The 23,036-nt window shown below is 44.4% G+C and overlaps 2 protein-coding genes across 2 annotated transcripts; both read right to left on the bottom strand.

Moving 5' to 3' along the window:
• Positions 1-2,583: 2,583 nt before the first annotated feature.
• tcap (titin-cap (telethonin)) lies at positions 2,584-4,764 on the bottom strand. The gene is made up of 2 exons (XM_030350012.1): positions 4,414-4,764; positions 2,584-4,030 (listed from the first exon to the last, which is right to left on the bottom strand). Exons 1-2 carry the CDS (start codon positions 4,566-4,568, stop codon positions 3,652-3,654), a joined length of 534 nt encoding a protein of 177 aa, XP_030205872.1. The 5' UTR covers positions 4,569-4,764; the 3' UTR covers positions 2,584-3,651.
• A 13,729-nt stretch (positions 4,765-18,493) lies between these two features.
• Positions 18,494-22,977, bottom strand: mreg (melanoregulin). The gene is made up of 6 exons (XM_030376547.1): positions 22,544-22,977; positions 22,108-22,422; positions 21,689-21,851; positions 21,043-21,133; positions 19,763-19,926; positions 18,494-19,443 (listed from the first exon to the last, which is right to left on the bottom strand). Exons 2-6 carry the CDS (start codon positions 22,200-22,202, stop codon positions 19,240-19,242), a joined length of 717 nt encoding a protein of 238 aa, XP_030232407.1. The 5' UTR covers positions 22,203-22,422; positions 22,544-22,977; the 3' UTR covers positions 18,494-19,239.
• Positions 22,978-23,036: the final 59 nt, after the last annotated feature.

The raw sequence follows: 23,036 nt of genomic DNA, 5'->3' as shown, positions 1-23,036 counted from the left end.
TCTTAATAGTATATTCAAATTGAGTGCCGATGTGTACTGCCTCGCCTGGCCAGCAGGGGACAGTAACATGTCTAATAACACACAGACAGGTTGAAAGGCGCTTTCTTGTTAAGCTTCCCTCCCGTTGGTCGCTTCAAATTATTTCATGGTCTATTTCCTAAGTCAGTTTGGAAACTGGCAGTTGGTATCGATAGTTATTTCCCTTGACATCTGTCAATCAGTCAGTTAGTCTAGCAATTTCTGGCATTTCTTACATCTTGAGCTGTCTGTGATGATCATCATCCACTCTCAGTCTGCACAGGAGAAAGTGAAAAAGAAACGCTGGCTTAAAAGTGCAGGCCAGCGTGGTTGAAAATATTGTGAGGAACAGGGTTTTTCTTTATTTTCTTTGTGTTCTTTCTTTTTCCTTTGAAGGCGATCGGTACCACCAGAAGACAAGGAGACCAGAAGACCAGGGCCTTTGCCTTCAGCCAGCCATGTGCATAGCTCTGTTTGTGATATGTGTTATAAGTCAAACCAAACTCTGCTTGTGTCATGTGTTTTGTAATTTTCTGTTCTGCTTCAATGAGGATTTAGTTAACCCTGTCACATGGGCATCATTTTTACGTAATAAAAAAACGAAAGAAAGAATAGTTGATGCATATGATATGGTTTGTGCCTGAAGGCGTTCACCGTGACTTGTGCGAGACACCACTTGGCTGTCGTGAGTTACATTGTTACATACCACAGTAGGGGCGAATTACTCAGACTTCACAAAAGACCTATTGCTGTTTGGGCCTGCATATCCCGCCATCGCGCGTCAAGCTCATCATGGCCTGACCAGCTGACGAGGAAGATGGCGCCGATACGAACCAGCTCGTATCTTGTGGAGACCAAAAGCTTTAAATGTCTTAATAACCCCCTTTTAAGAGTTTTGCAGGTTGTCTATGGATTTCGATAGATAAAAAATTGACTATTATCGAAAATTAGATTGATAATCACAAATAAAAAACATTACGGCTTCTTATTCTTTCAAAGGACACCGATCACTTTCTATAAATAGGCGCTTGACGCCAGGCTGTGGATGTGAAGGAATGATCCCATCCAGGTCATCTGTGCTGGGAGTCCCCCAACACCAAGCCCCCTATGTCCACCATCCAGCAGACAGGGTAGGAGGGGGGAATGTCGGTTGTCATGGTAACACAATGGCTGCCGTGCGGAGCAGCCAATAGGTTCATGTGAGCAGCTGGCTGGGGATACACTGCCATTTTGAGCCGCTTGTTGATTATGCAAAAGTCCTAACTTGAATGTTCCTGACCGGATGTAGGCCCATATGGAATCAGGTCAGCTTATTTGTGTTAAGTTATGCCTTTTCAACTATATAACCATATTCTCGCCAGCGATTTCATTTTCCAAAGTGACTTATAGTTAATTTCAGATTCCCTGCTTTGCAGAAAGACTGGAGGCATTAGGGGATTCAAACCCAGATCCTTTCCGCTGGGAGTGGAACATTCCAAAACACACTAGAATATACAAAGTCACAAAGTCACAATGACTTTGATACGGTTCCCCGGATTCAGAAGGTTGATATGCTCCTACGGTATCAGCTCATGACACATCCTCCACTTCGCCTCACCCACGTTCTGCCATGTCAAGTTTGTCCGCCACAGAAGTTGCTTTGAAGTTCTTTCCCAAAAGTGAGAGTCATATTAGTGAAGGGGAGTGTGTGTGTGTGTGTGTGTGTGTGTGTGTGTGTGTGTGTGTGTGTGTGTGTGCGTGTGTGTGTGTGTGTGTGTGTGTGTGTGTGTGTGTGTGTGTGTGCTGATGGGGGCGGGGCATCCTTTATTTAACAACATTGGGATGGGTTCTGCCACTTTCAACAGTTGGATGGAGCGAGGAAATGGAAAGAACACACCTGTTGGCCCTGCTTTTCCACTGCGATGCGTACATGGTCTATAAATACACAACCACTGCATCCACTGCCTATCACCGCGTGGCAAAGACAGCACCGTGGACAGGAGGGTGCAGGGAGGAGGAGGAGGAGGAGGAGGAAGGCAGAAAAATGCAAGGAAGAGAGAAAAACTATATTAAGTAGAGGCGAGCAGAGGGACATTTTCGATATATGTACCTCAAATGAAAGTTCTTTTAGTCGGGGAGTGGGAAAGTATTAATGTGGGATATCGAGCAAGGGTAGAGTGTGTGTTTGTGTGGGGGGGAGAAGTCAGACAACAGTGCATATGAATGTATGTAAGCTCCTCTGCCCACAGTATGGCCGAAGATAGAGTGGGTGAAACGGCTGAAATGACTCATTATGAACCAAAATGAGGGTTGACTTGGTTCTGTCAAAGGGACACAGCTATTTATATTGTTTATATTTGAACCAAAACGCCTCTCTGTCAGTAGAGTTTACCCCCTCTGAGATAAGATGAGTGAGATCATTTGGGACTTTTTTATTTTTGGGTTGTTCCAGAGCAATTTTGTGAAATAGCTATGTTAGAAACCACATGGCTGTGGAGGTTTTTTCAGATGGTTATTCTTATTCGGTTGTTTATATTATATCAGAAAATAAGAAATAAGTTATAGAAAATAAACAGGCCACATGAGTGAAAGCAAATACATATTTTTAATGATCATAGAAAAATAATTCTCTAGCAAAACATAATAAATCAGCACAGCACTCACACACGAAAAACAAAACAAACAAACTAAATAAAACTAGATAATGTGTCGACGTCGCACACAAGAGGAAGTTTGTCACAAGAAAGAGGTGGAACAGCCGTACAGTGGTGGAGGTAAATTACCATTTCAAGGGTGTAAACTCACAATTACAGTATTCACACATTTCAAACTGCACAAACACGGCATGACTACACGGTTGCATTCCATACTCTTTAATATGATCCCATTGTCAGGGACTCGAAGAGATGCTGGATGCTTCCATTGTTATGAGACAACACTGTTGCCATGGTGGGGCCCACGAACATGTCATCATAACCTATTTATGCCACTGCCTATTTTCACTGAACACTTGTCTTGTTATCTTATCCTCTTTAACCAACTTGTTTTCCATTTCTCTCAAATAATGTGCTTGACCGTCCACTTATAACATGTTTTGACCCATGCTATTGATCCCAAACACATTCAAACAACACTTACTTTCGTTTACCTTATTAAGGTTTACTTCCATCTTGATAAAAACAAATAACAAGCAGTTAAAAAAAAAAAAAAAAAAACGTTGGTCTTTCTCTAAAAGTAATATGACAAAAACGGGACAGGACAATCCATTGAGAAAGCTGAGAAAACTTTTGGCAACATGTTCCAACCTCTGCGTTACAAGTATCACACCAATGACCTACACCACATGCCAATAACACAAGCCTATCGCTCGCCAATATGGGATCTACCGGCCGTGCCTAGGAGCTACATTGAGGATAGTATGAAGGCCGCTAAAGACACATATACACACAACACGTATGTGCCTGCCTCTTCGGATATGCTCTGGACCATATCTGCTCTTCTTAATCCTGCGACCTCCACCATTTTGCCCCCCGCCCTCCTCCTTCTCCTCTCTTTTATGACCCCCCCCTTCTCTCTCTTCCTCCATCGACGGGGGGCGGGGTGTGTTTGTGTGGGTGTTTGGATGGGGGTAGGGGGTTGGGGGAAGGGGGGTGTTCACCCTCTCTGGGCCTCCACCGACATGGAGCGCCCCAGGGCCTTGGAGGCGAACTCCATGCGAAGGGGCTTGACGGGGGGCAGGTCCCTGGTGATCTCGTCCACCGTCCGCTTGGCGGGGCTGGTGACAGGGCTGAAGGGCCGCCGGCCCTCCTCCTCCGCCGCCCACCCGCGGCCCAGCCGGACGCCCAGCTCGGACGGGGTGAAGATGGGCAGGGGCAGGGTGTTCCTCTTGGGAAGGAGCTGGTGCTCCCGGCCGCCGTGCTCCACCGTGCCCAGGCGGAAGACCCCCGAGGGGCAGGCCTGCCCCAGGGTGCGGAGCTGCCACTGCCGGTACAGGGTCTCCTTGCGGGAGTCGTCCTTCATGTCCTGAGTCTGCCTGTGGGGGGGGGGGGGGGGGGGGGGAGAGCTTGGGTTAGACACACACATCAGGAGACCTTTATGGAGCTTACCTCAGAGAACAGCTCCACCTTTTGTATGCATCCCAAAGTTGTCTAACTAATTAGATAAAGTTATCTTAAGACATTTAAGCTAAGACAAAACAAAGGCCTCGTCTAATTCCATTATATTGTGAATGATATTGGTATAAATAGATACCATACAAGATAAGATAGGACATACTTTGACAATGGAATCATATGAGGTAAGAAGAGAGATGCTTATACATATGGTAATACATGAGGGACAGACATGCGAGTTCCTCATGTCTGTCCGAGTGTACCAGCCAATCGGTGGTTTTAGCGTTCACCACCTCTCTCTTACCTCTCTTGAGGCCTGGTTTTGAGGCAGATGCTGTTCCAGTCAGCGCTGTAGCTTTCCTTCTGGGAAGTGTTTTCCTCCCGGACGCTGCAAGCCAGATCCGCTGCCACCACCTCCCCGTTAAGCTTCTCCACCACGGTGCTGAACTGCATCTTCATGACAGTAAGTAATGTACGGCGAGACGGATACAGATGAACGGATCCTCTATGTGTCTAGCGGAGCCTCCTTCCGTCGTGTCCTCTGTGGAGAGCTTTGTGTTGGGGTGAGATGTTCTCTCTGGGGTAATCGGTTCCTGCTGCCGTCTCCGTCCTGTTGTGTGAGCCAGTGCTTTTGGGGAACTGGGGGGGTCTTTCCAGGCGCTTATATACACATGCTGTTGCTATTTTCTGATCTGTGTTGTCATGTCTCTACAATCAGTGTAAGAGGACACCGCCTGCGTCACCCGCCTGCGAACCGCCAGCCTCATTCTACAAGAGCAGGACCCAACACTGAGGGTGGCGTGGTTGGGGGAAAGGGGCTTATGGGTAATTGCGCCCCCTCCCCTAATAACTGAACCCCCAATTACCATCCCTAATCCCTCGACCAACTGGCGGCTCAAGGATGTAAGTACCACTTTCAGAAGCAGACACACACGTACACACACACACACACCAGCTCCATACAAAGGTTATGGAAACATGTGTACTGCCATGCTCAACAGAGAGGATGTGATCACTGTCTCAGAACAGGAATCTTGATGGCAGTTTGGTCTTGATGTACGCTGACAAATCCATTCTCTGTCATGTGGAAAGAGGAGAAAGAACCGGCCGTTGATGATAGAGTTTATTTTTGTCCATTTCCAAGCTGTCCACACACACATGCATGCGTGCACATATGTACACATAAACACACAGACGGGCATCTACTAAAACAGACAGACACATACATATAGACACACACACAAACGCACCCATACTGACACACACACAGACACACACACACAGACACACACACACACACACACACACACACACACACACACACACACACACGCACACACACACACACACACACACACACACACACACACGCACACACACACACACACACACACACACACTTACAAAAAGACAGACCAACAATCAGGCACAAACACACACACACACACACACATGCACACACACACACACACACACACACACACACACACACACACACACACACACACACACACACACACACACACACACACACACACACACACACACACACTGAGATATACAACCCTACAAACACATGTGTTAGCTCACACACTGGCATTCCTCCACATAAACATCCCATACATCTTTCACTGGAAGGCCAGTTCTGAACGTACAAGACTGCATGTTTATTCTCGGTCCCAACGTCACAACTAGATGACAACACACTTACAACTCACTTTGATTGATAACAAAAGGCCCTCTCAATAGATACACACAGACACACACACTTGTTACATTGACGCTGCAGCAAGAGAGCTTTAATCCAGTGATTCATCGCCATGGTGACAGCAAATGACAGCGGCCAAAATCATCTCGGATTACAAACTGGGAAACAACATGTCCCCTCTCTCTCTCTCTCTCTCTCTCTCTCTCTCTCTCTCTCTCTCTCACACACACACACACACACACACAACAACACACACATACATATGCATACACGCACGCACACACAGCAGCCATTCGTTTTTCAGTGAATCACTCAGCCAGGAACCATCATACCTCCCATCAGAGACCACAGTCACTTTACAGTCAACATGGCGAGCATTTATCACCTCATCCCCTCACATTATGACATGGGTAAAGCTGCATTATGTGCAATAAACACCTATGTAACGTAACATTACGTTTGTTACTTGGAAGTAATTAATACGGAATGCAAATTGCATTACTTATCGGTTGGTCGATTGCCTTTTCCAAACATTTGAAACAGCATTTGGTTGACTAAGTTCATGACGAACAAGGAGCACGGCAGTTAAAAACATACCGACGCCACCCGAGGAAATCTACGAAGCAATCTAAAGTGATTCTACCCAGTGGTGTAATCTATTTTATTGTAGTGGGTATACTGTGATGATTCCCTCCCAGCCTCGTACACACCCCTCCCGCCGGTACGTGTACGTGTGTGGCGCTTATGGGGTGTCGCACCACACTCACTAACGCAGGGGTCTACAACCCGCTGCATGGATAGAGCAACGATTATCAACAATCATGGGAAGCTGAATAGGCTTATCAGTTGTAATAACAGTATGAACAAATAGAACACAAAAATGACAAGTTGTCCTTTGTGTATCTATAGAGCAATAGCTAAACAAGGTAAAAATCGACTCAAAATAATTTGATGAACTGTTCACCACCATGGCTAACCAATCAACACAGTCTCACTCCGAGAACGTCAAATATCGACTGTTGGCAAAGGCCCTTTAGCGTCGGTGACTGACGGCAAAGGTACCCTTTTTATTCGGTCGGTGACGGTAAAGGTACCCTTCGGCGTCTTCTGCATACGGAATGGGGGGTGCCTCACTACGTCTCTAATAGACGATGTGAGCATCTTTCCTATTGGATAGTTTTTTAGGATATTCTTCTGTGAAAATGGCGGACATACTTTTTATCCTGGGTGGAAAATATGATATTTTAGAATAGTTACACCATTAAAAGTGTTTATGTAAACATTTTTAGCGAGAAATGTGCATTTTACTTTCATAATCGTCGTTCGGCGAACGTGAAGGATGTTTGGTTTGATAGATATGACGAAGAATATTTCATCGGGCGATGATGGCCGGCGTACAGGCATCCCGGGCTCACGAAAATAGGTGACACTGTCACGTTATTTAATCTATTGAAACGTGATCAGGTACACGTATTTTCTAAATGTTCGTGTCAAAAAGCAACATTTTCAAACTCATGCATATCAATTGGAAGTATTTGTCGTGATTTGTCACTAAGCACGACTTCCATCTAAGGTTCTGTCCGGGAGCTTTCTCCCCATTGTCCCTTAAGGAGCTCCGTACAGAACATTTATTGTTAAAAATTGTCTGTGATAACTAAGAATATGACAGCTTTTCCAGTCTCACCAATATGCGCACAGATCGCACGGTTTGACACTTTCAAGATGCGTGCAGTAGCCTACATACGCCAAATGACCATTTCGTGTGCATACGATACGCAAAACCCAGCATTAACTACTGTGGAGGGCGGATACGTCCATTTCGCGTGCATATGATACGAAAAACCCAGGATTAACTGAATGGGAGATGCAATATTTTAGGACAGATTCACCATTTAACGTGTTTCTAATGACATTTCTAGCGAGAAATGTACTTTTCCCTTGAATAATCCTCAGTCAGTGAATGTGTATGATCTTTATTAATCTTTATTATCTGAATGGGAAATGCAGCTCACGTGTTTCCTGCTTTTGTGTTATTAAACCGTTACTTTATGTAACTTTTAATGATATCATCTTGTTAGAAACACGTACGTTTTCGTGAACACTGGATTACGTCGCATTTCAACATAAAATAGCGTGTTATACACACACACACACACACACACACACACACACACACACACACACACACACACACACACACACACACACACACACACACACACACACACTGCATTTCGCTGCCAAATAAATAAATACTAAGGCAGAATAAAGAATAAATTAATTCATTATCATTCAACTTCAACATGCGTTATTACAGTATAGTGGTGGAGGGATGACGTGTGTTGGCCAACCCGGAAGTGAGCGTCGCCCTGGGTTCCCTTGACAAAAAGCCAACGGGTTTTTCCATTTGATTTTGGATTATTGCAGAAAAATTAGCATCTTTGAAGCACCTCCTCAAAAACTGAAAATAAATACAAATAACTGTGCTCCAAAGAAAGAAATGTAAACCAATGCATTCCGAATGGGAGTGTTTCTCCGATTTTTCCATGCTACACAGAACGAAATGTAAACCCATGCAAATAAAGACTTCATGGTCATAATCATTTAAATATCATTAATCTCCTGAGGGTGGTATTCTATTTTTTTCAACGGGGCTGAATCCAGTCACTTGACCGTCATGGTTGCTATGGTGGTTGCTATCCACCAGCCCCTCTAATCCTTACATGGCTCTAAAAACCACGCGGCAAATGAGCTGCCGTGATTTGTGTTGTTTTTGTCGTAAACTAGTGTCCGATGGTTAAAAAATAGACGGATATTCCAAGGTATCCTTAAAAGGCAGCTTGGATGTTTTTATTTTCTGCAGTTTAGACTTCTTCTATAACCTATTTTTGAAAGCAAAACACCAAGCTCATTGATTTAACGAGGCAGGGTTATTTGTTTTATTTATTAAATAAATATTTATGAGAGGTCATTCCTTCTCCTGAGTTTTCTTCCTATTTATGTCTAGTGTACAACCCTACTGTCCACAAGCATCACCCCCCCCTCCCCATATGGATTTGGAGAATTGTTGCCACGTCCCAGTGGTGGAGGTATCATATATATGAAAGAGGGCATTGAATTATACTACAATGATCAATTAGGAGGCCGAAGCCCTAAAGGAAGTGATGCAATAGGTGACTGGGTCGACGACATTTAAGTAAGCTTTACTTTGAGGTCTCTTATATATCAAAGGGGGTCTCAAAGGACGCATACGCTTCAACCTGTGGCTCCGGTCCTACAGGAAATGACTCAGCAAGTGCTCCATCTCGTTGCACCTGCACCCAGCGGCTCGCTTGCAAGATTTTGGCCTGAAGTTATTCCCAGACCTACACCGTAGCCATCCAACCTGCATATCTGAGAATCAGGCCTCTCTTTAATAATGACAAAATGTATGAGAGAAATACACATTAACTTTTGACTCATAAGCGGCGTGGTGCCGGCTCCTTTTGACCTTTTGACCCCAGACTTCTGGGGGAATAGCTGAATCAATTCATTAGTCAATCAAAAGCATGTAAATATCTTCCCGGTGACGTAAGAGGGAGAACAAGGTGTCCTTCAACATCTACGCTTCCAGGCGATTGCAACGGTGCCACACATGAGCATATTCGAACATGTTTAATGGTAGTAATTAGCTGTCGAAATTCGAGGCCTTAATCAATAATGAGCAGCTATTGATTTGCTTCCCGATAGAAATTTGTGACAAATGACATGTTATTTAGCCTCTACACGTTGAGTTGAGTCCAATGACACCAAGCATGACACTCTAGAAAATGGTAACATGTATTTTACATGGTACACCTAGGTCTAGGACATTATCTCGGTGTAGCAAGAGGGCGAGCTTGATCTCATTGGACTCAGCTTAACGTGTAGATGCTAAATAACATGTAATTTGTCAAAAATCTCCATCGGGAAGCAAATCTATAGCTGGTCATTATTGATAAAGGCCTCCAAAATCGACAGCTAATTACTACCCCGAAACATATTCAAATATGATCATGTGTGGCACTGTTGCAATCGCCTCGAAACGTAGATGTCAAAGGACACCTTGTTTGCCCCGTTACGTAACCGGGAAGATATTTTCATACTTCTAATGAATTGATTCATATTTTAAGGTTCTCGGAGTGATACTTTAAGCGGCTGCAGCAGAAGTGTTGAGACGAAAGATGATATCAAGACATTTATAGAATATTCACATTCACATTATGATTCTTCGTCATAACATCCGACCAAACATCCTTTACAGTCACCAAGCGAGGATTATGAAAGTCCAGGCCCCCCCTTCCGGCACTCAAGGTCCGACTGGGCCAAGTTTAGGGCAGGAAGGGCCCCCCATTCCGGCCCTCGGGGTCCGACCGGGCCAAGTTTCGGTGCGGGGGTCCCAGTAAGGCCTTAGAATAAGGTATTCAAATTTCAGGGCGGTAGGACCTTCCTATCTCAAAAACTGTTTTTCCACCACATTCTGAACCATTAGGTCTTGCAGGTAACACTTCTGAGGGGCTTTGTCCAAATGACAGTCCATTTGGGAAAACTTTTTTTCTCTAAGGGCTAGAACTCCAAATCTCGGATATGTCGTTCTCGGGGCCCCGGGAAATGTGTGTAAACATTTTAGCATCCCTAGCTATCTCGAAAAGGCCGGAAAAGGGGCGTGACCTCCCACAGTACGGTAAATGTACATAAGACAGAGGTTAGTTTCTAGTCCCCATTTTTTGTGGGATGGAGGTGTACATTTGTGGCTTAAGGTGTGTAGTCACAGCTGGCCTGTGGCCACGTTTTTGAAGTCTGGGGTCAAAAGGTCAAAAGGAGCCGGCACCACGCCGCTTATGAGATAACAAAAAGTGAATGTGTATTTCTCTAATAGCTTTTTGTCATTATTAAAGAGAAGCCTGATTCTAAGATATGCGTGTTGGATGGCTAGGGTGTAGGTCTGGGAAGAACTTCAGGCCAAAATCTTGCAAGTGAGCCGCTGGGTGCAGGTGCAACGAGATGGAGCACTTGCTGAGTCATTTCCTGTAGGGCTGGAGCCACAGGTTGAAGCGTATGCGTCCTTTTAGACCCCCTTTGATATATATGAGACCTCAAAGTAAAGCATACTTAAATGTTGTCGACCCAGTCACCTATTGCATCACTTCCTTTAGGGCTTCGGCCTAAAGGACAAAGCCCCTCAGATGTGTTACCTGCAAGACCTAATGGTTCAGAATGTGGTGGAAAAACAGTTTTTGAGATAGGAAGGTCCTACCGCCCTGAAATTTGAATACCTTATTCTAAGGCCTAACTGGGACCCCCGCACCGAAACTTGGCCCGGTCGGACCCCGAGGGCCGGAATGGGGGGCCCTTCCTGCCCTAAACTTGGCCCAGTCGGACCTTGAGTGCCGGAAGGGGGGGCCTGGACTTTCATAATCCTCGCTTGGTGACTGTAAAGGATGTTTGGTCGGATGTTATGACGAAGAATCATAATGTGAATGTGAATATTCTATAAATGTCTTGATATCATCTTTCGTCTCAACACTTCTGCTGCAGCCGCTTAAAGTCTCACTCCGAGAACCTTAAAATATGAATCAATTCATTAGAAGTATGAAAATATCTTCCCGGTTACGTAACGGAGCAAACAAGGTGTCCTTTGACATCTACGTTTCGAGGCGATTGCAACAGTGCCACACATGATCATATTTGAATATGTTTCGGGGTAGTAATTAGCTGTCGATTTTGGAGGCCTTTATCAATAATGACCAGCTATAGATTTGCTTCCCGATGGAGATTTTTGACAAATTACATGTTATTTAGCATCTACACGTTAAGCTGAGTCCAATGAGATCAAGCTCGCCCTCTTGCTACACCGAGATCATGTCCTAGACCCAGGTGTACCATGTAAAATACATGTTACCATTTTCTAGAGTGTCATGCTTGGTGTCATTGGACTCAACTCAACGTGTAGAGGCTAAATAACATGTCATTTGTCACAAATTTCTATCGGGAATCAAATCAATAGCTGCTCATTATTGATTAAGGCCTCGAATTTCGACAGCTAATTACTACCATTAAACATGTTCGAATATGCTCATGTGTGGCACCGTTGCAATCGCCTGGAAGCGTAGATGTTGAAGGACACCTTGTTCTCCCTCTTACGTCACCGGGAAGATATTTACATGCTTTTGATTGACTAATGAATTGATTCAGCTATTCCCCCAGAAGTCTGGGGTCAAAAGGTCAAAAGGAGCCGGCACCACGCCGCTTATGAGTCAAAAGTTAATGTGTATTTCTCTCATACATTTTGTCATTATTAAAGAGAGGCCTGATTCTCAGATATGCAGGTTGGATGGCTACGGTGTAGGTCTGGGAATAACTTCAGGCCAAAATCTTGCAAGCGAGCCGCTGGGTGCAGGTGCAACGAGATGGAGCACTTGCTGAGTCATTTCCTGTAGGACCGGAGCCACAGGTTGAAGCGTATGCGTCCTTTGAGACCCCCTTTGATATATAAGAGACCTCAAAGTAAAGCTTACTTAAATGTCGTCGACCCAGTCACCTATTGCATCACTTCCTTTAGGGCTTCGGCCTCCTAATTGATCATTGTAGTATAATTCAATGCCCTCTTTCATATATATGATACCTCCACCACTGGGACGTGGCAACAATTCTCCAAATCCATATGGGGAGGGGGGGGTGATGCTTGTGGACAGTAGGGTTGTACACTAGACATAAATAGGAAGAAAACTCAGGAGAAGGAATGACCTCTCATAAATATTTATTTAATAAATAAAACAAATAACCCTGCCTCGTTAAATCAATGAGCTTGGTGTTTTGCTTTCAAAAATAGGTTATAGAAGAAGTCTAAACTGCAGAAAATAAAAACATCCAAGCTGCCTTTTAAGAATACCTTGGAATATCCGTCTATTTTTTAACCATCGGACACTAGTTTACGACAAAAACAACACAAATCACGGCAGCTCATTTGCCGCGTGGTTTTTAGAGCCATTTAAGGATTAGAGGGGCTGGTGGATAGCAACCACCATAGCAACCATGACGGTCAAGTGACTGGATTCAGCCCCGTTGAAAAAAATAGAATACCACCCTCAGGAGATTAATGATATTTAAATGATTATGACCATGAAGTCTTTATTTGCATGGGTTTACATTTCGTTCTGTGTAGCATGGAAAAATCGGAGAAACACTCCCATTCGGAATGCATTGGTTTACATTTCTTTCTTTGGAGCACAGTTATTTTTATTTATTTTCAGTTTTTGAGGAGGTGCTTCAAAGATGCTAATTTTTTTGCAATAATCCAAAATCAAATGGAAAAACCCGTTGGCTTTTTGTCAGGGGAACCCAGGGCGACGCTCACTTCCGGGTTGGCCAACACACGTCATCCCTCCACCACTATACTGTAATAACGCATGTTGAAGTTGAATGATAATGAATTAATTTATTCTTTATTCTGCCTTAGTATTTATATATTTGGCAGCGAAATGCAGTGTGTGTGTGTGTGTGTGTGTGTGTGTGTGTGTGTGTGTGTGTGTGTGTGTGTGTGTGTGTGTGTGTGTGTGTGTGTGTGTGTGTGTGTGTGTGTGTGTGTGCGTGTGTGTGTGTGTATAACACGCTATTTTATGTTGAAATGCGACGTAATCCAGTGTTCACGAAAACGTACGTGTTTCTAACAAGATGATATCATTAAAAGTTACATAAAGTAACGGTTTAATAACACAAAAGCAGGAAACACGTGAGCTGCATTTCCCATTCAGATAATAAAGATTAATAAAGATCATACACATTCACTGACTGAGGATTATTCAAGGGAAAAGTACATTTCTCGCTAGAAATGTCATTAGAAACACGTTAAATGGTGAATCTGTCCTAAAATATTGCATCTCCCATTCAGTTAATGCTGGGTTTTTCGTATCATATGCACGCGAAATGGACGTATCCGCCCTCCACAGTAGTTAATGCTGGGTTTTGCGTATCGTATGCACACGAAATGGTCATTTGGCGTATGTAGGCTACTGCACGCATCTTGAAAGTGTCAAACCGTGCGATCTGTGCGCATATTGGTGAGACTGGAAAAGCTGTCATATTCTTAGTTATCACAGACAATTTTTAACAATAAATGTTCTGTACGGAGCTCCTTAAGGGACAATAGGGAGAAAGCTCCCGGACAGAACCTTAGATGGAAGTCGTGCTTAGTGACAAATCACGACAAATACTTCCAATTGATATGCATGAGTTTGAAAATTTTGCTTTTTGACACGAACATTTAGAAAATACGTGTACCTGATCACGTTTCAATAGATTAAATAACGTGACAGTGTCACCTATTTTCGTGAGCCCGGGATGCCTGTACGCCGGCCATTATCGCCCGATGAAATATTCTTCGTCATATCTATCAAACCAAACATCCTTCACATTCGCCGAACGACGATTATGAAAGTAAAATGCACATTTCTCGCTAAAAATGTTTACATAAACACTTTTAATGGTGTAACTATTCTAAAATATCATATTTTCCACCCAGGATAAAAAGTATGTCCGCCATTTTCACAGAAGAATATCCTAAAAAACTATCCAATCGGAAAGATGCTCACATCGTCTATTAGAGACGTAGTGAGGCACCCCCCATTCCGTATGCAGAAGACGCCGAAGGGTACCTTTACCGTCACCGACCGAATAAAAAGGGTACCTTTCCCGTCAGTCACCGACGCTAAAGGGCCTTTGCCAACAGTCGGTATTTGACGTTCTCGGAGTGAGACTGTGTTGAACCAATGCATGAGAAGGAGATGAAAGGAGATGAATGTTCCCCTCTTTCAATTGCTCTAATTTTAGCTTTAACTGTTGTCATCTAACATACCATACAGTAATTGAATTGTGTAAAAGTCTGAAATTACTGCACCTTAAAAATGACCATGAATTAGCTATGCTCTCATTTGCATAGCAATTAACTTTATGGATTTCTATTGTGTATAGCAACTGCATGTTGGCTGACATTTACCTAACTTTCTTTCCCTCCACTCTAACCCAGGGTGCCTGACAGTCTGAAAGGGTTCTCATCTGAAAGTAACAGAGATATACTGTGGGATTAAAACATTGTCTTCTGTTGACTACCTACTTGTTATGTGTTATACACATTAATATGGGAGGACTGGACACACACACACACACACACACACACACACACACACACACACACACACACACACACACACACACACACACACACACACACACACACACACACACACACACACACACACACACACACACACACACACTTTTCTGTTGTGTCTTTGCTGGTCTCCGTAGACCTGGTAGTGGCATCTGCTGCTGCAGGGTCTACCGTAGCGGCAGCAGTAGCTTTTGGGCGGCCAGGCTTATAACTAAAACACTGAATGGTCTAGTCCAGTTTGCTTTTCATATGGTAATGTTGAATGTTATTGTAGCATGTAACCTGGGGACTCTTAAAGTGTTTGTGTTGTGTTTTTTATTATCATTGTAACCAGTTGTTTTAACTGTTAACTTTCAATCCGTATGGGTTAGGGCTGGGTAAAAGAATCGATTTAATCGATTTTGGATAAATTTCATTAACATTTTGCAATATCGATTCATAGGGCATGAGATCTTTTATTTATTTTTGGTTACGATTATTATAATTTTTGCACTTGAATAAACAATGCCTTAATGCAATTTGTAGTCATGGAATGTTATAGTTTGAGTACACTTTCACTTGCAATTCCTTTCTAATTTCAAAATTGCACTTTTGAGACTTGAGACAGTTTTGTTTACAGCTCAAAACTATCCAATTGACATGTTTGCACTTAAAACCTGTTGTTTAAGGTGAAGAGAAAAAATAAAGTACATTTGTATTTTGTAACACAGTTGAGCCATTTTCATTATTTAAGAGCGGATTGAATCGAATCGAATAGTGATTAATCGATTCAGAACCTTATGAATCGAAATCGCTTCGTAACAGAGACTAGTTGTTTGTTTTCGAGCTGGATTGCTTAAGAGACTAATGTAGCTAACAATGACAATGATTAGCCGATGACTCACAAAGAACTCACAAAGGTAATGTACTTCAGAAATATTTGGTCCCCACACACCTCAACTATTTCAGCCTTTGGCATACAGAACAAAATCCCCCTACCACTCCGGTTGTGGTTGTGTGTATTTGTATGTGTGTGTGTGTGTGTGTATGTGTGTTGCGTGTATGTGTTTGCTCATATTGAACGTTCAGTCATGTTGTGCCACTATGGCAACCAGGAAATGTCATCCCCGAGACGTCGCAAGTCACTAACATACGCGGGAGCTGAGATCATTCCTCTTAATGATTTCCCTTTCAACCAGGATTTGGTTCTGTGGAGCATGAACTCTCTTCTTTTTGTTGTTGAAAAACGTCACGGTAATGCATTTTATGACAGGTGGCCCCCCAAAATCCCCTTTTATCTTCCTAAATTGTTTATACAAAAGATGGCAAAAAAGAAAAGATGGCAAAAAAGATAAATAAAAAATGCACCGCACAGTTTCAGATCATACACGATAGAACTGTTACATCCAATTACGCCTCAACTTTTACAAACATTTTTTATTTTTGTTTATTTTGTTTGTGTTGATATGGATCCTCCTGGGTCTGAAATAATGAATTATATTATTAAACATATTTGATAGAGCCAATTCAATTTGGCCAAGGTTAAACCCAGCCATGGAGACACGGTGCGCGCATGCACACCGCTCTCTCTCTCATTCTCAGCAGTTCTGGGTGGATGACTCACCTACATGTCCCCAGTTCATCCTCCTACGTAACCCGGGGGGGGGGGGGGGGGGGGGGGGGTGGGGGGTGCTAGAAGACTTGTGTGAAGGTGATCAAGAAGGGTCTGGATCCTGGTAAGTTACTAACCCCCCCCCCCCTTCGACCCGCCCACCCCCAGATTCACAATTCCTATCCCCTGCCGCGAGGAGCCTGGCGTGTGTTGCATAACCCGGCTGCCGCAGCTGCTGCGGAGTGACATTCAAATGAGCTGTCAGGAGGGGAGAGAGAGCAGGGGGGAGAAGGTGGGAGGGAGAGAGGGAGAGATAAAGAGAGGGAGGAGGGAGGGGAGAGAGAGGGAGGGAGGAGGGAGGGGAGAGAGGTTAAGAGTGCGGTGAGGGAAGGAGATGGAGGGAGAGTCGGAGGGATAGTTGTGGGAGGGAGGGAGGGAAAGAGGGGAGGGACAGGGAGGGTGAGGCGGGGAGAGAGAGAGGAGGGAGGATGGGGGGAGATAGGAGGGAGGGAGATTGTGACAGGGGATTGAGAGATAGTTTTCATACAAACACGTTTTGTGTTACTGGGTCTGTGTTTGTCTATTCTGTTCTCACAGAATAGTGTTTGTGTGTGCGTGTGTGTGTGTGTGTGTGTGTGTGTGTGTGTGTGTGTGTGTGTGTGTGTGTGCTCGCTAGTATGCATGCGTGTGTGTGGATAGGTTTTGTGTGTATGTGTGTGGGGGACACATGTTTTTGTGTGTATCTTGTTTGCGTTTTTGTGTCTATGCGCGCTGGTGTGCATGTGTGTGTTTGTGTGTGTGTGTGTGTGTCTACTCGTTAGCATGTGTGTGTTTGTGTGTGAGTGTGCTAGTGTGTGTGGGTCTGTCTGTCTTAGTGTGTGTGTGTGCGTACACATGACTATCTCTTTGTTTTGTGTCTATGCTTGCTGGTGCGCATGTGTGTGTGTGTCTGTACTCGTTAGCATCTGTGTGTGTGTGTGTGTGTGTGTGTGTGTGTGTGTGTGTGTGTGTGTGTGTGTGTGTGTGTGTGTGTGTGCGTTCCTGGCTGTCTGTGTGCTATGTGCCAGTAGGCTACTGCTTGCGATGGTGTTAAATGATGTGCCCTGACCAATCTGCCCTGGTTACATAAACAGGGAACAGCTGACCACCACAACATGCCCATCCTTCTCAGGCGCCAGCCCCTATCACCACCCCAGGGAGGACAGCGGGAGCGAGGCAGAGAGATGGTCAGATCCGGGCTGGTTTGGTTTGGTAGAGCAGCTACACATTAGTGAACGTGGCACACAGACTAACATCCCAACAAGGTTTCTATCTCTCTGCCTCATGCGACAACTAGGAAGAGTGATGTAATACGTGCTCAGTTATCTAGATCAGTGGTTCTAAAACTTTTCAGGTGCATTTTGGGAATGGCCACTACCTAAAAAATCTTCCAGAATAATAACCTATGTACTGTATGTCAATTTAACCAACAAACATTCATTTCATGTTTGCCATGCTCCAACAGCCACATGAATGGTTAGTGCGAAGGGCTCACATACATCATCATTCAATGATGTCACAAAACTGAAAAACAGTGGCCCAACAATAAGTGCAACAACTCAATGAACTCAAACCCAACAAGCATGATATTCATTGCAGTTGTAGGGGTATTCTCTCGCAGGGTATTCTCTGTGCTGCTGTTTCTAAAAGTCCAACTACAAGTCCAACAACACCCGCCTTTGAAAGCCGGCTTCAATGTTTTGTCGCATGACAATTCTGTTCCTCACTCCTGCTCATCAAAAGTGAAGTCTTCGGGCATTTCAGAGGTTTCAATGCTGAACAGGCTATAAGTTATCCTTATTTAATTCAAACCCAGGAGAGAAAGAACCTAGAGTTGACAATTGCATGCAACACAGTGGTCCGGATTTAGATGGACAACTTTATTTAAACATCATTCTAAACAGCCAATACATACGAACAATACAAAACTCTAACTATCTCCTCATGGGCTAAAATAACTTACGGCCATAGTTTACAAAGGGTGAATTCATCACATCCTCTCCATATCCTTCAACTTGTCCTTTCTTTTCTTAAACTCAAAAAAGAAAAAACGTTTGACTACAGTAATCGCTTTTCACAATTACTACTGTATGCTACTACTTTTACCAGAATAATAACGTGAATAAATATGCTATGAGTTATGTTCAATTCGCAATTGTTCGATTCGACCTTGACCTGCTGAATGATAGTAAATGAAAAATAAATCTTGTGGTTTAAAGAGTGCAGAGTGCTGATAATCATAAGACAAATTATAAATGGAACCTTTTCATATTTGAACATAATATGCCCCGGGGTAAAAGAGGGGAACAAATGAAAAACCTCTAACTCTGTGGACCACAGGACACAGACACAAACACAAACTGCTCTCCAGAGAAAAATCTGAAACTCAACTTTGTTCATCACCGATGGGATTTTATTTCTGAATAACGGAAGAGTATGGGACAAGATGGGATTCAGACTTTGAATTCCACACAGCAGTGGTGGAGAACCACCAATAGGAAGAGAGAAAGACGCAACTAAAGCCAGTCAAGCAACAAAGACCACAGTTTTCTTCTCCATCTCCTCCTCCTCCTCCTCCTCCTCCTCCTCCTCCTCCTCAACGTTTCTAATATTCTCTTTCACTTTCTTCATCGTCCTCGTCAACACCGTCCGCTCCTCTTTTCACGCCCGCCTCCATCCGGGCCAGCAACAGGGGCAGGTTAATGGACAGCCCTGAGCCCTCCTCTTCCTCATCAGAATCCCGAGGAGGGTAGAAGCGCCTGGCCTTTGCCAGGAAGTCGTCCGCTACGTCGAGATATATAAGACGATCCTGGATTGGCAGGGGGGGGGGGGGTGGAGGCAAAGAAACGGCGCAAGAGAGTGTGGACACAGTGGACAAGTATTGTGTTTTCAAAAGCAGAAGAAGACTAGTCTTGCTTTGCACTAAACATTTTTCTTTCGGTATTATATCTTTTTTTGTTGTACCTTCTTCAAATCCTTTTCTTCTTGAATCCTAGATACACATCGTTGAGACTCATCCATTCAGACATATCTATAGGTAAACATATGTGTTCTCAAGTTGTTGATCGGCCTGCTTTTAGTTCCCGATCCCCCTCCCGTTTAGGTGCTGCACTCAGTTCCTTCCTTACCAGAATGAAGAGGTATCTCTCGGGGGGAGGCTCTCTGGATTCGAAAAGGGAGGTCTCGGAGGACAAGGTGTGCAGCATGGTGCGAGCGGCCGCTGCGTTGCGCATGCGGTCGGAGGACGCGGTGGCCGACACCGTCAGCAAGGAATCCGCCTCCGCCATGAAACCTGGAGGTAGGGTGGGAAGGGATCTGGTCAGATCGGGCAGCTCGGCGGTACACTTGGGGCGCATTACCACCGGAGGGTACGGGTCGGTTCAGCCTGCAAAGGTGCGGCACGGGTCGCGTTTCCACCGCCAAAAGTGGGCGTGATCCAAACGGAGCCGTACTCGTCTCACAGTACTCTTTCGTTGGGGAACTGAGACGCCTGAAAGGGTTCCGGCAAATTCAAGCTACACACGCCATCTGTTGATCCACAGAATCGTGCGACGGGGATAATAAAAAACCGACACATTTCCCACTAGGCATTTCTAGACAACGGCGAAAGCTTAGTTTATCAAAGAAAATGTCACGAAAAAGTTTGCCGTCATTCTTGGACGTCCTACAATGCTCTTTGTTCGTTGTGCGCGTTCTTCTTTTTCTTTGGATTTATTAGCACGCTACACTGTGTGGGGCTGCTATGGGATCACAATGCTTACGTAGCTGCCGCGGCTATCGCCGTACGGCTTAATCCCCGCCCTACCATAAGGGTACTGTCGGCGGTGGAAACTAGGGCTGAACGATTAATCTAATTCAAATCGAAATCGCGATGTAATAGAACGCGGTATGCTAATCGCAAAGGCTGTGAAAAAAAGAAGTGATTTGTTACCTTTACTGACTGGAAATCTATACGATTCATTAATTCTTATTTTACTATTAAATAGTTAAATAAAGAAGTTTATAATTTAAATGAATCTCAACACATCGGCCTGGCCTAAATGTGTTGAGCAGTTTTTATGTTGACTGCTTCCAATGTTGTGTTGGTCATGCTAAAGAATGATTTATTTCTTTTTTAGTGAATACACAACATAAGGAACTTAATAAATTATAAAAATCGCACATTAAATCGCAATCGCAGCATTGGTCAAAATAATCGCAATACGGTTATTTCCCCAAATCGTTCAGCCCTAGTGGAAACGCGAGACGTAACTGAGCTGGGATGTACCACACCGCCACTACTGGGCTGAGGCGTGCTGGGTCCGAAGTGTAACCGCCGGAGGAAAAGGGGCGTTGGTGTATTTGATTCCAGTTCATATACCCTTTTAGATACACATCTCTAAGGAGATCATGTGGATTGAGTGCTCACCCAGGTTCTCCAGGATGGTCTTCCACTTGTCTCTGACCTCTCGCCGTGTATCTCTCAATGCCTCGATGTCTACGCTCAGGCGCCGGAACCTCTGCGGGAGATATACATGCGACAGACTAAAAACTCTCAAATTCTTCTCCGTCCCCCTTGATGTACCCACCGATGGTGCCATGATTGGAGAAGATCGTTGCCCGACAAACGGTGTTCTTGCAGCCAGTGAGAACGCTGTTACAAGACAGTGGTACAGTGCAAACCCTCCAGAACAGGTTACATGGTTGTTGGTCTTGGTTATGGAAAAATGGACATACCTTCAGAGTCAAAGAAAATATATGAGAGATTGGGAATAATTCTATTTATAGTGACTAAATAAATACCTAATGGAAAATGGCACATATCCCTGTATGAATATCTCATCCGTCTCAAACATTTGTTTTAATATTCATGGGTCCTACAAAAAGCATTGAAGCCCTATTGTATCCGCTAGTATTATTATTATGGGTCCAATGAAAGACCCTTTTGTATTCGTTAGTATTATCTTACCCCTGACTTTTTAGAGCTTGTAGAACTATGCAGAAAAAAAAAAGTAAAAGAAAAGTCCAATCACATGACACTCCCCCCTCTCCCCCTCCCCCTCACGGTCCCCTACCGTGGAGCCCGTGCGAGTCTTGCCCCGAGCCTGGAGCAGTCCGTAGAGGGCCCGGTCATCGTCCCTCTCAGAGTGGCTGGGGTCCCCCGGCTCACTCCACAGGTTGGTCTCCTGGTCCCGCCGCTTCTGGACCTCACGGTCAAAGTACTCCAGGGGGTCTGGACTGTGAGGAGGGATACACCCCCACACACACACAGCCACACCCACACCCACACACAATTTGCTAAATGCCTCAAATGCCCAATTTACTCAAATCCAAGTTCCTGCTAAACTATTAAAAACATATGCTCTACTCTTGACTTCAATGGATTAAAGCATATTACACATCACTATAAATTTGTACTGTGATTATTTGTGTGGAATGGAGAAAGACCATAAGGAATTAGGTTTGTGTGTGTGTGTGTGGGAGACCCTCTTACGGAAGTAAAGCCTGCTTCTCGTCGTTGTCGTCTTCTTCCGCAGCACAGCAGCAGCAGCAACAGCGCATGCAGAACTGGCTGAATGTAGATCCCATTGCTATGGAGACCGGGCAGTAAGCGGAACCAGCAGGTACAAACTTGCTGAAGGGACAATGATCCAGAAGGATTACCTGAAGGTGAGGGGGGGCACTGAAAATCAAACCGGGGACTAACAGAAAATGTTAAGCGGGTGTCCCATGCGTAGGAGGAGAGGAGCTGAACGAGTCCTCTGTCGACCCAGGCCTCGTTAGAGTCATGAAGTGATGAACAAAGCGGCTGAAAAATAAAAGTTGAAGTTTGAAGGTGAAACCATTTGTTTTTCAAAGTCACACCAAGTCCCAACATGTTTCAGACCATCTTACTCCAAATTAACATTTGCCATATACAGCAGGCCTACCGTTGCAAATTTAGAACTCTCCCAGCTGTCAAAAAGTCAAAATGTTTTTTTATTCACAGTTCGTTCCAGTTCAGGCGAAAAAAGAGTGGCGAGGAGTTTTCCCTTCCCTTCTGGATAGCTCATTCCTAACGGTGCGCTGCGACTCATCTGCCTACTATGGAGGACAAAGAAGAGGAGCGCATCAACCCATCCAAGCATTACACACACACACAGCCTGAGAAGACAAGTCATAGCAAGATCATGTGAGCTCCTTTTCTTCGTGGACCCATCAGGAGCTGCAATGTTTTGTCCCCAGGGGACCTGCAGATCCCCACCCAGCACCCGTTTGTGACATTAACTTCCCCCGGGATTGATTTCACAATGAGTATAGTCACCCATCCTTATCAACTCGCTAGCACCAACGTCATGTGATCCTGGGAAGATGCCTTGAGGTTATGATCCCATATAAATTGTATACTGAAATCCACATACATAAAGGTATATGTAACACACA

This window comes from Gadus morhua, chromosome 2 (assembly GCF_902167405.1).
Source record: "Gadus morhua chromosome 2, gadMor3.0, whole genome shotgun sequence".
NCBI classification, from domain to species: domain Eukaryota; kingdom Metazoa; phylum Chordata; class Actinopteri; order Gadiformes; family Gadidae; genus Gadus; species Gadus morhua.
This window is presented reverse-complemented; position numbering and strand designations above follow the sequence as displayed.